The following is an 11,623-nucleotide window of genomic DNA, read 5'->3' on the forward strand; positions in this document are numbered from 1 at the left end:
GGTTAAATTTTGTCTAATAAGATATAAATGCCCCTTAAACCTTCAAAATCAAGGCTCAGTAAGGATGCAGCGGATATAAAATCAGAAAATAGGGATACAACTTCCTAGGTCATGTGGCCCTGGTCAGCGTCATTCTTGGAAATCAGGCTCTTGTGATCCGATGACTTGGCACATGCATCCTGCCATCCTTTCCTCCCTGTGGTGGGCGAAGTTACTTATCTGTTGATTTTCTAGCTGAAATGAAACCCATCTGGTTCTGTGGGCTAGAGTTTAATTCTGTGTGCGGGGCTTGATTCTCAGTATTTAGGGAACGTGACAGGCACCATCCTTGCATCTGAGCTGAGAACGGCTCTCCTTCTGTCTGTCCGTTTCATGGATGGTACCTTTCCCTCCTCCCCGCTTGACTGGAAAACCTTGTGGGCTCATGATCATTTATCGACTGCGAGTGTAGTCTGAAAAAGGACCCTTGACTTTAAGCTATTCAGCCTCTTTAAGACCGCAACATTTCCGTATTTTTGTGCTCAAGGATGTGCAGCTTGTTACCCTCTGCATCTGGTCGGCCCACTGCCCTCCCTGACATAGGGAGAAGCAAAGCGGGGGAAGGGGTTTGGAAAAATCATTTTCTGCCTTTCTCTTTGGGCAGGAGTGGAGAGAAAGAGGACGCCAGAGGCCATGGAGGTGGGGCATTCAGCTAGACTGGGCTCCAGCCACGGAGCTCCATGAGGGGATTCCCATCCTTACATCATTTACATGGATTTTCCAGAAAGTTCTATAGGGGATTGAGTGCCTGGAGGCTCCATTCCCTTCAGGGGAAAGGTTATTTTAGCAAATGCCAGGAAGAAGGAGGGGGGGATGCAAGAAGGTGGGTACAATCTTGCAGACAAGGCAGACCCCGTCAGTTTGGAATCCCATCTATATGGGAAGCTTGTGGGTGGTCTAATTTATAAGTTGATTCCTGTGGTAATGACTGGATGGCAGTGGTCAGGGATGTGAGAAATGCCCTTAGGGAATATTTTCTTGGGGTCATTTGAGTTCCTTGGTGCTATCGTCAAAGAGATTTTCAGATAATTTTGGTGTGGCAAAAGCTTATTTAATGAATGAACATGGCCTGGGCAAATTGTAAGGATTTGTGGCTGACGGATGTTAGAATATATGCGTGCGGGTGCATTTACAGCAGGATGGAACCTGGCCACAGGGCTTGTCCATTCTCACACAGCTCAGACTGCTTTCCTCAGATCTGAGTAGGTTTTATTTTCTGCAGGAGTCTCTGCTTCTCCACTGAAGATACTGTGCACCTCAGAAGAAATAAGACTTCAATGTTGCATGAAATATTTCAGCGAAGAAATGAAAGTGAACTGGTACCACAAGTAAGTGGACTGTGGCCATGCCATCCATGGGGCGGTGCCCAGGGCTCACGGCTGGGACACGCGCTCATAGCCAAGTCCGCTCAAGACTTTGTAGTTTTGAGAAATGATGACAGCCTTGGGCTCGGGGCGGGACCATCACAGAAACTGGGTGGGGGCGGGAGGGGGTGTAGAGAAGGAGAAAGATAAAGAAGTGCCTGAAGGTACTGGAGACAAAGTTCTTTGGTGTCTTGGTTTGGACAAAGGTGGTTTTACTGGTGACACACATTTTGTCTGGAATCCAGCAGACTTAATGGAGAAATAATATTGGGAAAAGATGCTCCAGATTTCCAGTCTGTTGGTTTGTCACTAGATTGATTAAAAAGGAAAGGACCGAAACGAACTTAATTGTACGTAAAAGAAGAAAGCGAGAGGGATGAAACCCTATACAAACAGCAGGTTTTCTTTGTGTTTCATGTCTGCTGCTGGTTACCTGTCCAGGTGGGCATGTTCGCTACTAAAACACTGGAGACTCTCATTATGGTCACAGCGTGTGGACGAGTGCCTGCCCCCAGCCCCCTGGGGTTTGCCCTTCTGACCATCCCCCCAGGGTTATCTCTAAAGCACCCCGTCAAAGGGGGCAGATGGAGCGGGGACCGTGGTGTCTGTCTCTAACCTGAGGACACGGGCAACACCTGCAGGCCAAGTTTTCAGTGATGTCCATGTACCAAAATTGTCTGCTCCTCCGCGGACTGGGACCTCAGAGTGTTCACGTCGTGCCTTTAGATGTTATTTTTCCCTAATTAACATTTCAAAAGGCAAACTTCATGCTTACGACTACTTTACTTGTAAAGGCATTATTGAGGTGAATCTATTCGTGAGTAAACCAAAGTGCTGAATGGACAAATGTCTTGGGATATCTTTTTCTAGTTATATTCTATCACTGAAATATAACCTTGGTTATTTGACTATTAAGTTCTTGTTAGACAATACTTGGAAAAATAGAGAATAATATAAAACATTTGTTGAAATACAATCTGCGGGACTTCCCTGGTGGTGCAGCGGTTAAGAATCCACCTGCCAATGCAGGGGACACGGGTTCGAGCCCTGGTCCAGGAAGATCCCACATGCCGTGGAGCAACTAAGCCCATGCACCACAACTGCTGAGCCTGCACTCTAGAGCCCGCGAGCCACAACTACTGAGCCCGCGTGCCACAACTACTGAAGCTCACGTGCCACAACTACTGAAGCCCACGTGCCTAGAACCCGTGCTCCACAACAAGAGAAGCCACCTCAAAGAGAAGCCTGGGGCTTCCCTGGTGGCGCAGTGGTTGTGAGTCCGCCTGCCGATGCAGGGGACGCGGGTTCGTGCCCCGGTCTGGGAGGGTCCCACGTGCCGCGGAGCAGCTGGGCCCGTGAGCTGTGGCCGCTGAGCCTGCGCATCCGGAGCCTGTGCTCCGCAGCGGGAGAGGCCGCAGCAGTGAGAAGCCCGCGTACCGCAAAAAAAACAAAAACAAAAACAAAAAACAAAACAAAAAAAAAGAGAAGCCTGTGCACCGCAACGAAGAATAGCCCCTGCTCACCGCAACTAGAGAAAGCCCGCACGCAGCAACGAGGACCCAATGCAGCCATAAATAAATAAATAAATAAATAAATTTATTTATTTATTTTTTAAAAAAGAAAGAAATACAATGTGCTGCTGGATGCTAAATGGCCCACCTAACAGAGTCAGGGACGCCCGAGGGAGACTCGAGCTGTGGACCTGAACATTCTGTGCCAGTGGGTGGCGAGAAATCAATAGAGAATGATGAGGATTTGGGGAAATGTGGGCGTCAGCAAGGCCGATTGTTCTTTGACGAAATGCTGAGTAAGACCTCGAGGGCCACTTAGAAGAAGGGCTGAAACCTATTTCATACGAGTTAGAAGCTTACAAAGGGGAACTCAGCAGACATGTCCCTTCGCAAAAGGATTTTGTTCTCTTGCTCAAAGGCGAAATTACTCTGTCATTGAGAAAGAGCTAGACCTCAAATTGCTAAGTATGGACCACTGAAGACTTAGAAGCATCACAGCCACTGAAGACGCCACGTGGCCTCTTTATAGAAGAAAATACTTTGGATTTTAATTCAATCTGGGAAATTTCACATGCAGAAGCCCCTGAAATCTCAGTGAAGCCTGGAGCTCCCTGGGGGAGGGGAGAGGTGGGGCTGCCGCGCAGGTGCGCCCACCACCCCTCCCCACCCTCTCCTCCAGCCCCTCCCCACACCCTGCAGGGACCCATCTCCTGGGTTTCTTTCGCACAAACGAGCAGACACACCTAGGCTTTCTTCCATCCTCCTCTTTCTTACCTTAACGTAAGATGTTTTAAATTTAGTTGGGAGTGAAGGGATTTGGTCATGTTTTGTGATCCAATAATAAAACCAAGGAAGAGGTTTTATCCGACTTGCCCCATTTAAGTCCCAAAACAATAACAAACAAATAGTCCTTCGAGCCAAAGTCACTGCCTAGGGGGTAACAGTGATAACAAATTCAATGCAGCCAGCAGCTCTGCTTTGCTACCAGGACTTGTTTGCCTTCTTATAAGTTGGCTAATTCAGCAGAAGCCAGCCTTAGCGGGTGTAGGGTGAGGATGGGACTGCTGATTAGGGAGGGTTCTGGAATTCACCCCAGGGGTGGAGCCAGGCTGGGGGCTCTGAGCTGGGAGGGGGAGCCAGGTGGGGGTGTGTGTGTCTGCTGCTGGCCCTCTGCTGGCGGGTGGCTTCACATGGTGTCTGGGAACAGCATTTGTGCCCAGTCCAGCAAGGCGTTGGGGCTGTGACAGAGGCGGGGTCAGAACTCAGGTCAGGGCTTAGGATGGAAGGCGGGTGGCTCCTTTCTGGAGCTGAGCTCAGGGTCACGCGCCAGGCTGTGCACATGCTGGCTCAGGGGGCCGTGGGCTCCTGCGCTAGAGCCCAGGTGGGGTCAGGGCCCTGAGAAGGGCGCCCAGCGGGTTGCGTGTGGTTTGGCGTTTGGTGGACTCCTCCTCCTCTAGTGCAGCATTTACCCCTCGTCCTGGCTGAGCCGATGCCGCGGTCATTCTCCTTTTGTGACTGGATTCTTTCACTCAGCATAGTGTCCTCCAGGCCCATCCATGTTGTAGCAGGTGTCAGAATTTCCTCCCTTTTTAAGGCTGAATAATATTCTATTATATGGATGGACCACAGTTGGTTTATCCATCATCTGTCGATGGACACTTGGGTTGTTTCTACCTTTTGGCTACTGTGAGTCATGCTGTTATGAACATGAGTGTACGAATATTTGTTTGAGCCCCTGCCGTCAATTCTTTTGGGTGTGCATCCACTGGATCACATGGTGACTCTATTTTTAACTTTTTGAGCAGAAAAATGCCATACTGTCTAGAGTATCTGATAGTCTGTTACCTATTACCAATAAGCATATGTTAAACCATAAGGTATCTTTAAAAACTAAGTATCAGATTTAATTTCAGAAGGTTTTCAGAGCTGAGCTGCTGATGTAGTTAGTAAATGTATAACATCCAGAAAAGTCTATGATGACATCAGCTCCAGCAAGTTAGAGGAGGCTCCCCCTGAAAGATGTGTAATATGGCCCCACCGGTATCTTACATGTAATATAAGATTCTAAATTGAGTATGTCCCTGTGACTTTTTCAAAGGGATGCTAAGATTGCATCGAGTGAGCACATGAGGGTTGGCGGGAGTGAGGAGATGGCCTGGCTGAAGATCTGTGAGCCCACCGAGAAGGATAAAGGGAAATACACCTTCGAGATTTTTGACGGCAAAAATAACCATCAACGGTCACTTGACCTGTCCGGTCAAGGTAAGATCATTATTCTTTAGCACCTAATAATTTTGTACTTAGGGATTACCTTAGTGATCAAGGATGCTGAGAGGGAAGCAATCTGATTTTACCATTTTTATTCAGAGAAGATACTTTATTCATTTGGCTATTTCATTAAGCAAACCAATCAGTTTTCATCAAGCAAACTCACGAGCAGAGCAGCTAAGGGAATGAACAAAAGCCGAACACATTCAAACGGTTACTAATGTACAAAATATTTCCTTGCAGCTTTTGATGAAGCATTTGCCGAATTCCAGCAGCTCAAGTAAGATTTGCATGCTTGGCTATTATGTTTCCGTCTGGGGTCCAGATGACGTGGTGTCATTTTGGCTGAGTGTGGGAACATCTAGGGACGCCTAGCTGACCCAAGGAATGTGATGTTCCTAGGAGCTGGGATTAAAAATAACAATTTAGGGCTTCCCTGGTGGCGCAGTGGTTGAGAGTCTGCCTGCTGATGCAGGGGACACGGGTTCGTGCCCCGGTCCGGGAAGATCCCACATGCCGCGGAGCGGCTGGGCCCGTGAGCCATGGCCACAGAGCCTGCGCGTCCGGAGCCTGTGCTCCGCAACGGGAGAGGCCACGACAGTGAGAGGCCCGGGTACCGCAATAAAAACAAACAAACAAACAATTTAAGCCATTCAGTATCTAGAAGAAGGCATTCTTCTAAACTGTAAATGCATCTATCAGTTAATTTTAGAGTTATAATAACCCTGGGTTAATTTAAATGAATTTAAATGCTGAATTTCTGAAATAGGTATAATTATAGCAACACATCACACAGAGCAATTTTTTAATGTTATATATTTAGGTTCTTTTTTAAGACTTTATATTTCTAGGGCAGTTTTAGGTTCACAGCAAAATTGAGACGAAGGTACAGAAAATTCTCATTTCTTTTTAGCTGAACAATGTCCCAGTGTTTAGAGCAACTTTTTAAAGAATAACTGGGGGTTTCTAAACATGTGTCTAAAGTTTAGAGCATCTGACACCAGGAACAGTCTTTGTCCCATACTAGGTTTTTCAATAAATATTTGTTGAATGGATGAATGGACGATTTAGGTAAATCAAATACCAACATTTTCAAAAATATCTAAAAATCTCCAATGTAATCTGGTGAAAAAAGAAACTTTTCTGTGAGTTTTATCAGCTGGAAGACAGGGCAGTGGGAAACGGCAGGAAAAGTACATACATACGGGTCCTCAGACCCTGTGACCCGAATGTGTTCTTCTAGGAGAAGCAAACACGTTTCCTTCTTCATCTGGCTTTCATCTCTAGCAAACCTCTGAAATGTGTGATGCTCTTGGTTGATAGCATTTGCTCATGACTCTTTTATTCTCTGCCCCCCTTTAATTTTCAGGGCAGCTGCTTTTGCAGAGAAAAGTAAGTACATGTTAGATTATAACGAGCACAAAATATTATTTGGGGTGGGGCAGAAGGTCTGCACTTACGAGTGTTCATTTCGTGCGTTAAATAATAGACAGCAAACCCTGCCGCCCGCTTGGAAGCCCTCAGGACTGTCCACAGCCCCTGCTGCTTTCACCTGCTCATCCCCAGCTTCCCCACAGCCTGCCTTTCAGCTCCCCCTCCCCCCCCCACCCCCCCGGCCTCCTTTCTGCCTTCACCTTCCACCACCTGTTCTGTGTCCTTTCACGAGCTGGTCAGTCAGGAGCGGCCGCCGGAGGAGGCTCAGGACAGGCCCAGGAAGGACGGTTTGCTGAACTCTCGGGTCCTAGAGGCAGGGCCACGCCGGGCACGTGGGGGGATGGCCAGGGGGTCAGGGGGCGGAGGACAGGACGGAGGGCAGGGATTGAGGCCACGGCCTTTACTGGGGTTTCCAGGGGAAAGGCAGGCGGGGCGGGGGGAACACGTACGATTGGCTGCTTTTAGTGATTTTGCTGGGCTTTGGGTGGCAGGGCTGCCCCGAGCCGCCGGGCACCCGGCCCGGGTGTTTCGGGCAGAGGAGAGTCACCTCCCCGGGGGCGGGGCAGGCGGAGGAGGCCGGGCCTGGCCGGGCTGTCGTCATAGGTCACAGGCGGGCTCCTGGCTGGGCCCTTGGCTGGCGGGGGGGTTGTCTCTGCCCAGCCAGGTGGGACTTCAGATGTCAGAGCATCACAGTAGACAGAAAATGAAAATATATCTGCAATACATCCCCCTGCAAAATCCCCTCTCCAGAGGCCAGGCCCCCCGTTCCCGACTAAATTACAGAAGGACGGGGTCTGCCCTGTGCTGAGCCCCTGGTGAGACCTTCCTCCTCACGCCCGGCTCACGGCTGCGTTTCCTCTCGACCGTTTCACGACCCCCATGCTTGGAGTCACTTACCCCCTGCTCCCACCCTGCACCTTAGCACGGGTCCCCACTTTGGTGTGCCTTGCCCTGTGTCCTCTCCCGGGCCAGCGCTCCCCTCCCAGCTCCTGCTGTGCCCCTCGGTGCTCAGCCCAGGGCTCGACCCCCAGGATCGTCCCCGTGGACGATTTTCTCAGCAGAGTCACTTCGCTCTTACAGATCGTGGCAAGGTGCTCGGCGGCTTACCCGACGTGGTGACCATAATGGAGGGAAAGGTGAGGGCAGGCAACGGGGTGCCCAGGGAGGGCGGCTGAAGCGGGGGGTCCCCAAGGCAGGCCCAGTGCCAGCAGCTGGTGTGGAGGGGGGCGTCCTGGGTCCTGCTGGGCCCAGGCTGCCTCTGGGAAACTTGTGTCCTCAAAGAAGGGAATAGTCTAACCCTCCGAATGCACACAGAGCACCTTTCCCACCACGGGGAGACACATTAAATGGTGTGTTTGTAACGCCCGGTGTTTCCAGCCCCGGTGTCCACCTGGCTCTGACGCCACGGGTCCGGGGGGCCGGTCGAGGGCGTGAATGAAGGGGCAGGTGGGCCCCACCCACACCCTCGCCCACGCGACCCACCTGCCTCGTGTGAAGGTGGGAGCCGCCTTGTCAAGTGTGCAATAAAAAGAGCAATCTCCGCTCCAGTTGTCAAGGTCATTTTGGGGTGTATAAGGGAAACCATTTATTGGAGTTCTAATCGGTCACCTGTCACTGGAATTACTGATACCTAATTGGTACTTCTCTGGGTGCTTGAGTGATTCCATCTCAGTGTCACGGGGACATAGCTACTTGAGAGAATTTTTATTAGGCCAAAACACGAAAATGTAGAGCCCTTTTCTTTAGCAGCTAAGGAAAACCTGGCGAGCTGTACCTGCAGGTCATGGATTGAGGATTAGCACTAGTTTTACTTTATCCTGGACCGAAAGCATGCTTTGCTAAGTGTCCACAATGCAGTTTATCATAAGACAACGCAGTCTCTGGATTTGCCAGGACAACTGGTAAAGGGAACCCATGAGTCTGAATATAAAGGAAATTTAGAACCAGGCTAAAAATACCTACTGGAAAACCCAGAGCTTGATTACCTTCAAATTTTTAATCAACTTACGCATGAATTAGATCTGGGAATAAATAGAAAAGATTACCTTTGAGTTTTCTCTCCAGCTGCCCCAGGAAGCTGTGAACTTCCTGCTCTTTTTGGATCCCTGGTGTCTAGTGTGGTGCCTACATACGTAAAGAGCGTGTTGACTAAATAAATGTCCTGAAGGGCAGATCAATAGCCGAGTGGGTGGAGGGCCCAGGCTGCTCGGAGGCCGCCAGGCTTTTCTTTCTCTAACTCTCCCCTCTCTGCCCACCCTCCCCCTAAGACCTTGAACCTGACCTGCACGGTGTTCGGGAACCCGGACCCGGACGTGGTGTGGTTCAAGAACGACAGGGACATCGAGCTGAGCGACCACTTCTTGGTCAAGGTGGAGCAGGCCAAGTATGTCAACATGACCATCAAGGGCGTGACCTCCGAGGACTCGGGCAAGTACAGCATCCACGTCAAGAACAAGTATGGGGGCGAGAAGATCGATGTGACGGTCAGCGTATACAAGCACGGGGAGCAGATCCCCGATGTGGTGCTGCCCCAGCAGGCCAAGCCCAAGCTCATCCCCGCGTCCGCGTCCTCGCCCACCCATTGAGGGGCGGCCCAGGAGCCAGACGGCACGGGTGCTTGTTCCCAGCAGGTGACAAGGGCCCGCGGCGTCCAGCGTGGCTTGATAGTCAATTGTGCGTTTCGGTTTTAATCTTCATGTTTGGTGATTAGGGGTTTCTGTCCTTCTAAGCGGAAACGCAGATGTTTTCCGGGAGGCTGCACCGCTGTGTCTGCAGGTGCTGGACGGGGTGGGTTGGAGGTGAGCTGACGTTGCGCTGGGGTTGTGCCCTCTAGTGCCCTCAGGCCTAGGGGCTCTGAAATGCTGGTGGGACAGCGTGTGTGCCTCCGTACTCTCAGCTCTCTCTTGCTTCAGGTGAATAAAACTTTAAAAGGCAACTTGCGGTGTCTCTCCTGTACCATTGCGTCCCCAGCACATCTCCCTGCTCCCCTCTGGCTTGTTTAATTACGGGTCACGGTGCAGCTTCACAGCTGGAACAAGCAGGTGATGCACCCCAAGCCGGGAGCCTGGGGTGGGGACCAGACTCCCAGCACAGCCTGCTACCCCCAGCAGCTTCCCCGTGAGGACTTAGGCCCGAGGCTACTGGACTGGGAAGGTGACATCTCGTGCGGGCTTAGAAATGTCCACTGGATGTAAAATCACTGTCAGGAAAACAAAATACATAGATGGCTGCATGCTTTTTGAGTGTGTTAATTAAGGCATTTCGAAGGGAAGAAAACTCATTTGAAACGATCACAGTAGTGGTCATGGGGGGAAAAGTGAAACTTGGCTGTTTACAGAAGATCTCTTGGTGAAGATTTAAAAATGTGTGGGATGAACATATCCTTTCTTTGAACTTTTCTCCCTTTTTTGGAAAGAGGCTGAAATTCCTCTGGCATAAAAATCCTAATCTCCGTATTTTAGTTTTGTATTAAACATATTGCTCCGTAACAGAGAAAGCTTTGAGAGTCCAGAATATTCTCTCTCTGTGTCATTAAGGCCAATCCAAACTCTATGACATTGGATTATATTTTCCAAAGGTAATCAAAGAAATCCTGAAATATAAGTACATCCCTCATAATGCCAGCCAGCTGAGCAGGCTTCTGTGAGTCTCGATACGAATTTTTAAAATCATTTTTACCTCTTCTGTTGTACAGGTGATCTTTAGCTGAGTTTCTTATTACTGCAAAGTCCACCAGTGTTTCCAAGAACATCGTTGGCAAGGGTAGACCCAGGCAGATTTCTCTATATTTGACCTTTATTTAGTTAGAAAGAACTTGCTTATGTTTTAGTTTAAGTAGTCATTTTTGTTTAGCCGTGGTAAAATTCCCTCTGGGTCCCAAGCCCTCAGAATCTGGGGCAATGGGGTTCCTGGTCTGTGTCCAAAACCTGAGAAAAAGGCGCTCCGAAGTCGAGGGCAGGAGCAGACCAGACGTCGAATTCCCTTTCCCCGCTTCTTTGTTCTATTGGGGCTCTCAGTGGACTGGATGAGGCCGCCCCCACAGGGGAGGATGATCTTCACTCAGTCTGCAGGTTCAAATGCTGATCTCTTCCAGACACACGACCTCACAGACACGCCCAGAAACACTGTTCTCCCAGCTCTCTGGGTATCCCTCGGCCCTGCCCAGGTGACACACAAAATCAGCCAGCCCACTACCACAGGGTGCGGTGGCCTCCCCGGGGGGCACGTCCAGAAGCACAATATCCCACCGTCCTCCACTGGAAGTTGAATATCATCGTGCAACCCAGGGTAGCTGCTCTGTGTCCCTGTGCAGCTCACAGGCCACCATCTGTGGGGGCACTTTAGGACCATGTAAACACCCTGCTCCTCGGCGCTTTCCCACCCAGATTTAGCGCCCACTGATAAGTCTCATCTGAATCCATCTTCCTTCCGATGGTTGAGGAGGGTGATGCTTCAGACAGCTGCACCCTCCAGGCTTCTTACTCAGCATCCGGCTCTGAGCAAGGGTCCCCTCCTCCTCAGGCGTGGGTTTATGTGTTGCGTTTATGTCTATGTGAATGTCTGTATTTATCTATCATCCTCAGATTGGACCTATGGGTTCCTATTGTATTCAGTGGATTGTAATATTTTATTGTCCTTATTTATTCTTATTCCCAAATTGTCCAAATTCAGCTTGAATACCATGTTCTGTGTTTGGCACCTGGGTGGCGAGTCCCCTTTCTGGGGGTTTTGTCTGGGTGTCACCTGACCTCTGACATCTCAGCATCCACAGGCTGGAATTTTGTGAGGACTTTCCTCTTGGTCATTTGCGGTGACCTTTGTCCCCTAATACCGCAGAGGTCAAGTTCACGTGTGGCTTCATTTTCACTCCTGCCTCAGTATGAAAGCTCGTGATGAGACACATCTGCCTCTGCTTCACGACCTCAGGCCTTGGTAAGGACGACTCCTTGCAGAAACGCGGTGCGTGGAGCCCAGGTCCAGCACCGAGTTCCAGCTCAGCGAACGGCC

At 50.1% G+C, this 11,623-nt stretch overlaps 1 protein-coding gene across 2 annotated transcripts in view; it reads left to right on the forward strand.

The window, feature by feature from the left end:
* The window catches only part of MYOM2 (myomesin 2), a gene marked incomplete at its 5' end in the record, with an annotated part of 74,259 nt that extends 64,846 nt beyond the window's left edge, over nucleotides 1-9,413 (forward strand). For both annotated transcript variants that reach the window (XM_082608745.1, XM_082608746.1), the window contains 6 exons: nucleotides 1,262-1,367; nucleotides 5,013-5,176; nucleotides 5,426-5,462; nucleotides 6,552-6,574; nucleotides 7,697-7,752; nucleotides 8,884-9,413. In XM_082608745.1, the coding sequence (XP_082464871.1) occupies nucleotides 1,262-1,367; nucleotides 5,013-5,176; nucleotides 5,426-5,462; nucleotides 6,552-6,574; nucleotides 7,697-7,752; nucleotides 8,884-9,201 (704 nt within the window). In that variant the 3' untranslated portion in view covers nucleotides 9,202-9,413. The remainder of the gene's footprint in view (nucleotides 1-1,261; nucleotides 1,368-5,012; nucleotides 5,177-5,425; nucleotides 5,463-6,551; nucleotides 6,575-7,696; nucleotides 7,753-8,883) is intronic.
* Between the last annotated feature and the right edge of the window lie 2,210 nt (nucleotides 9,414-11,623).

The sequence above is a fragment of the Mesoplodon mirus genome (genome assembly GCF_964341445.2).
Source record: "Mesoplodon mirus genome assembly, chromosome: 20".
Taxonomy (NCBI): domain Eukaryota; kingdom Metazoa; phylum Chordata; class Mammalia; order Artiodactyla; family Ziphiidae; genus Mesoplodon; species Mesoplodon mirus.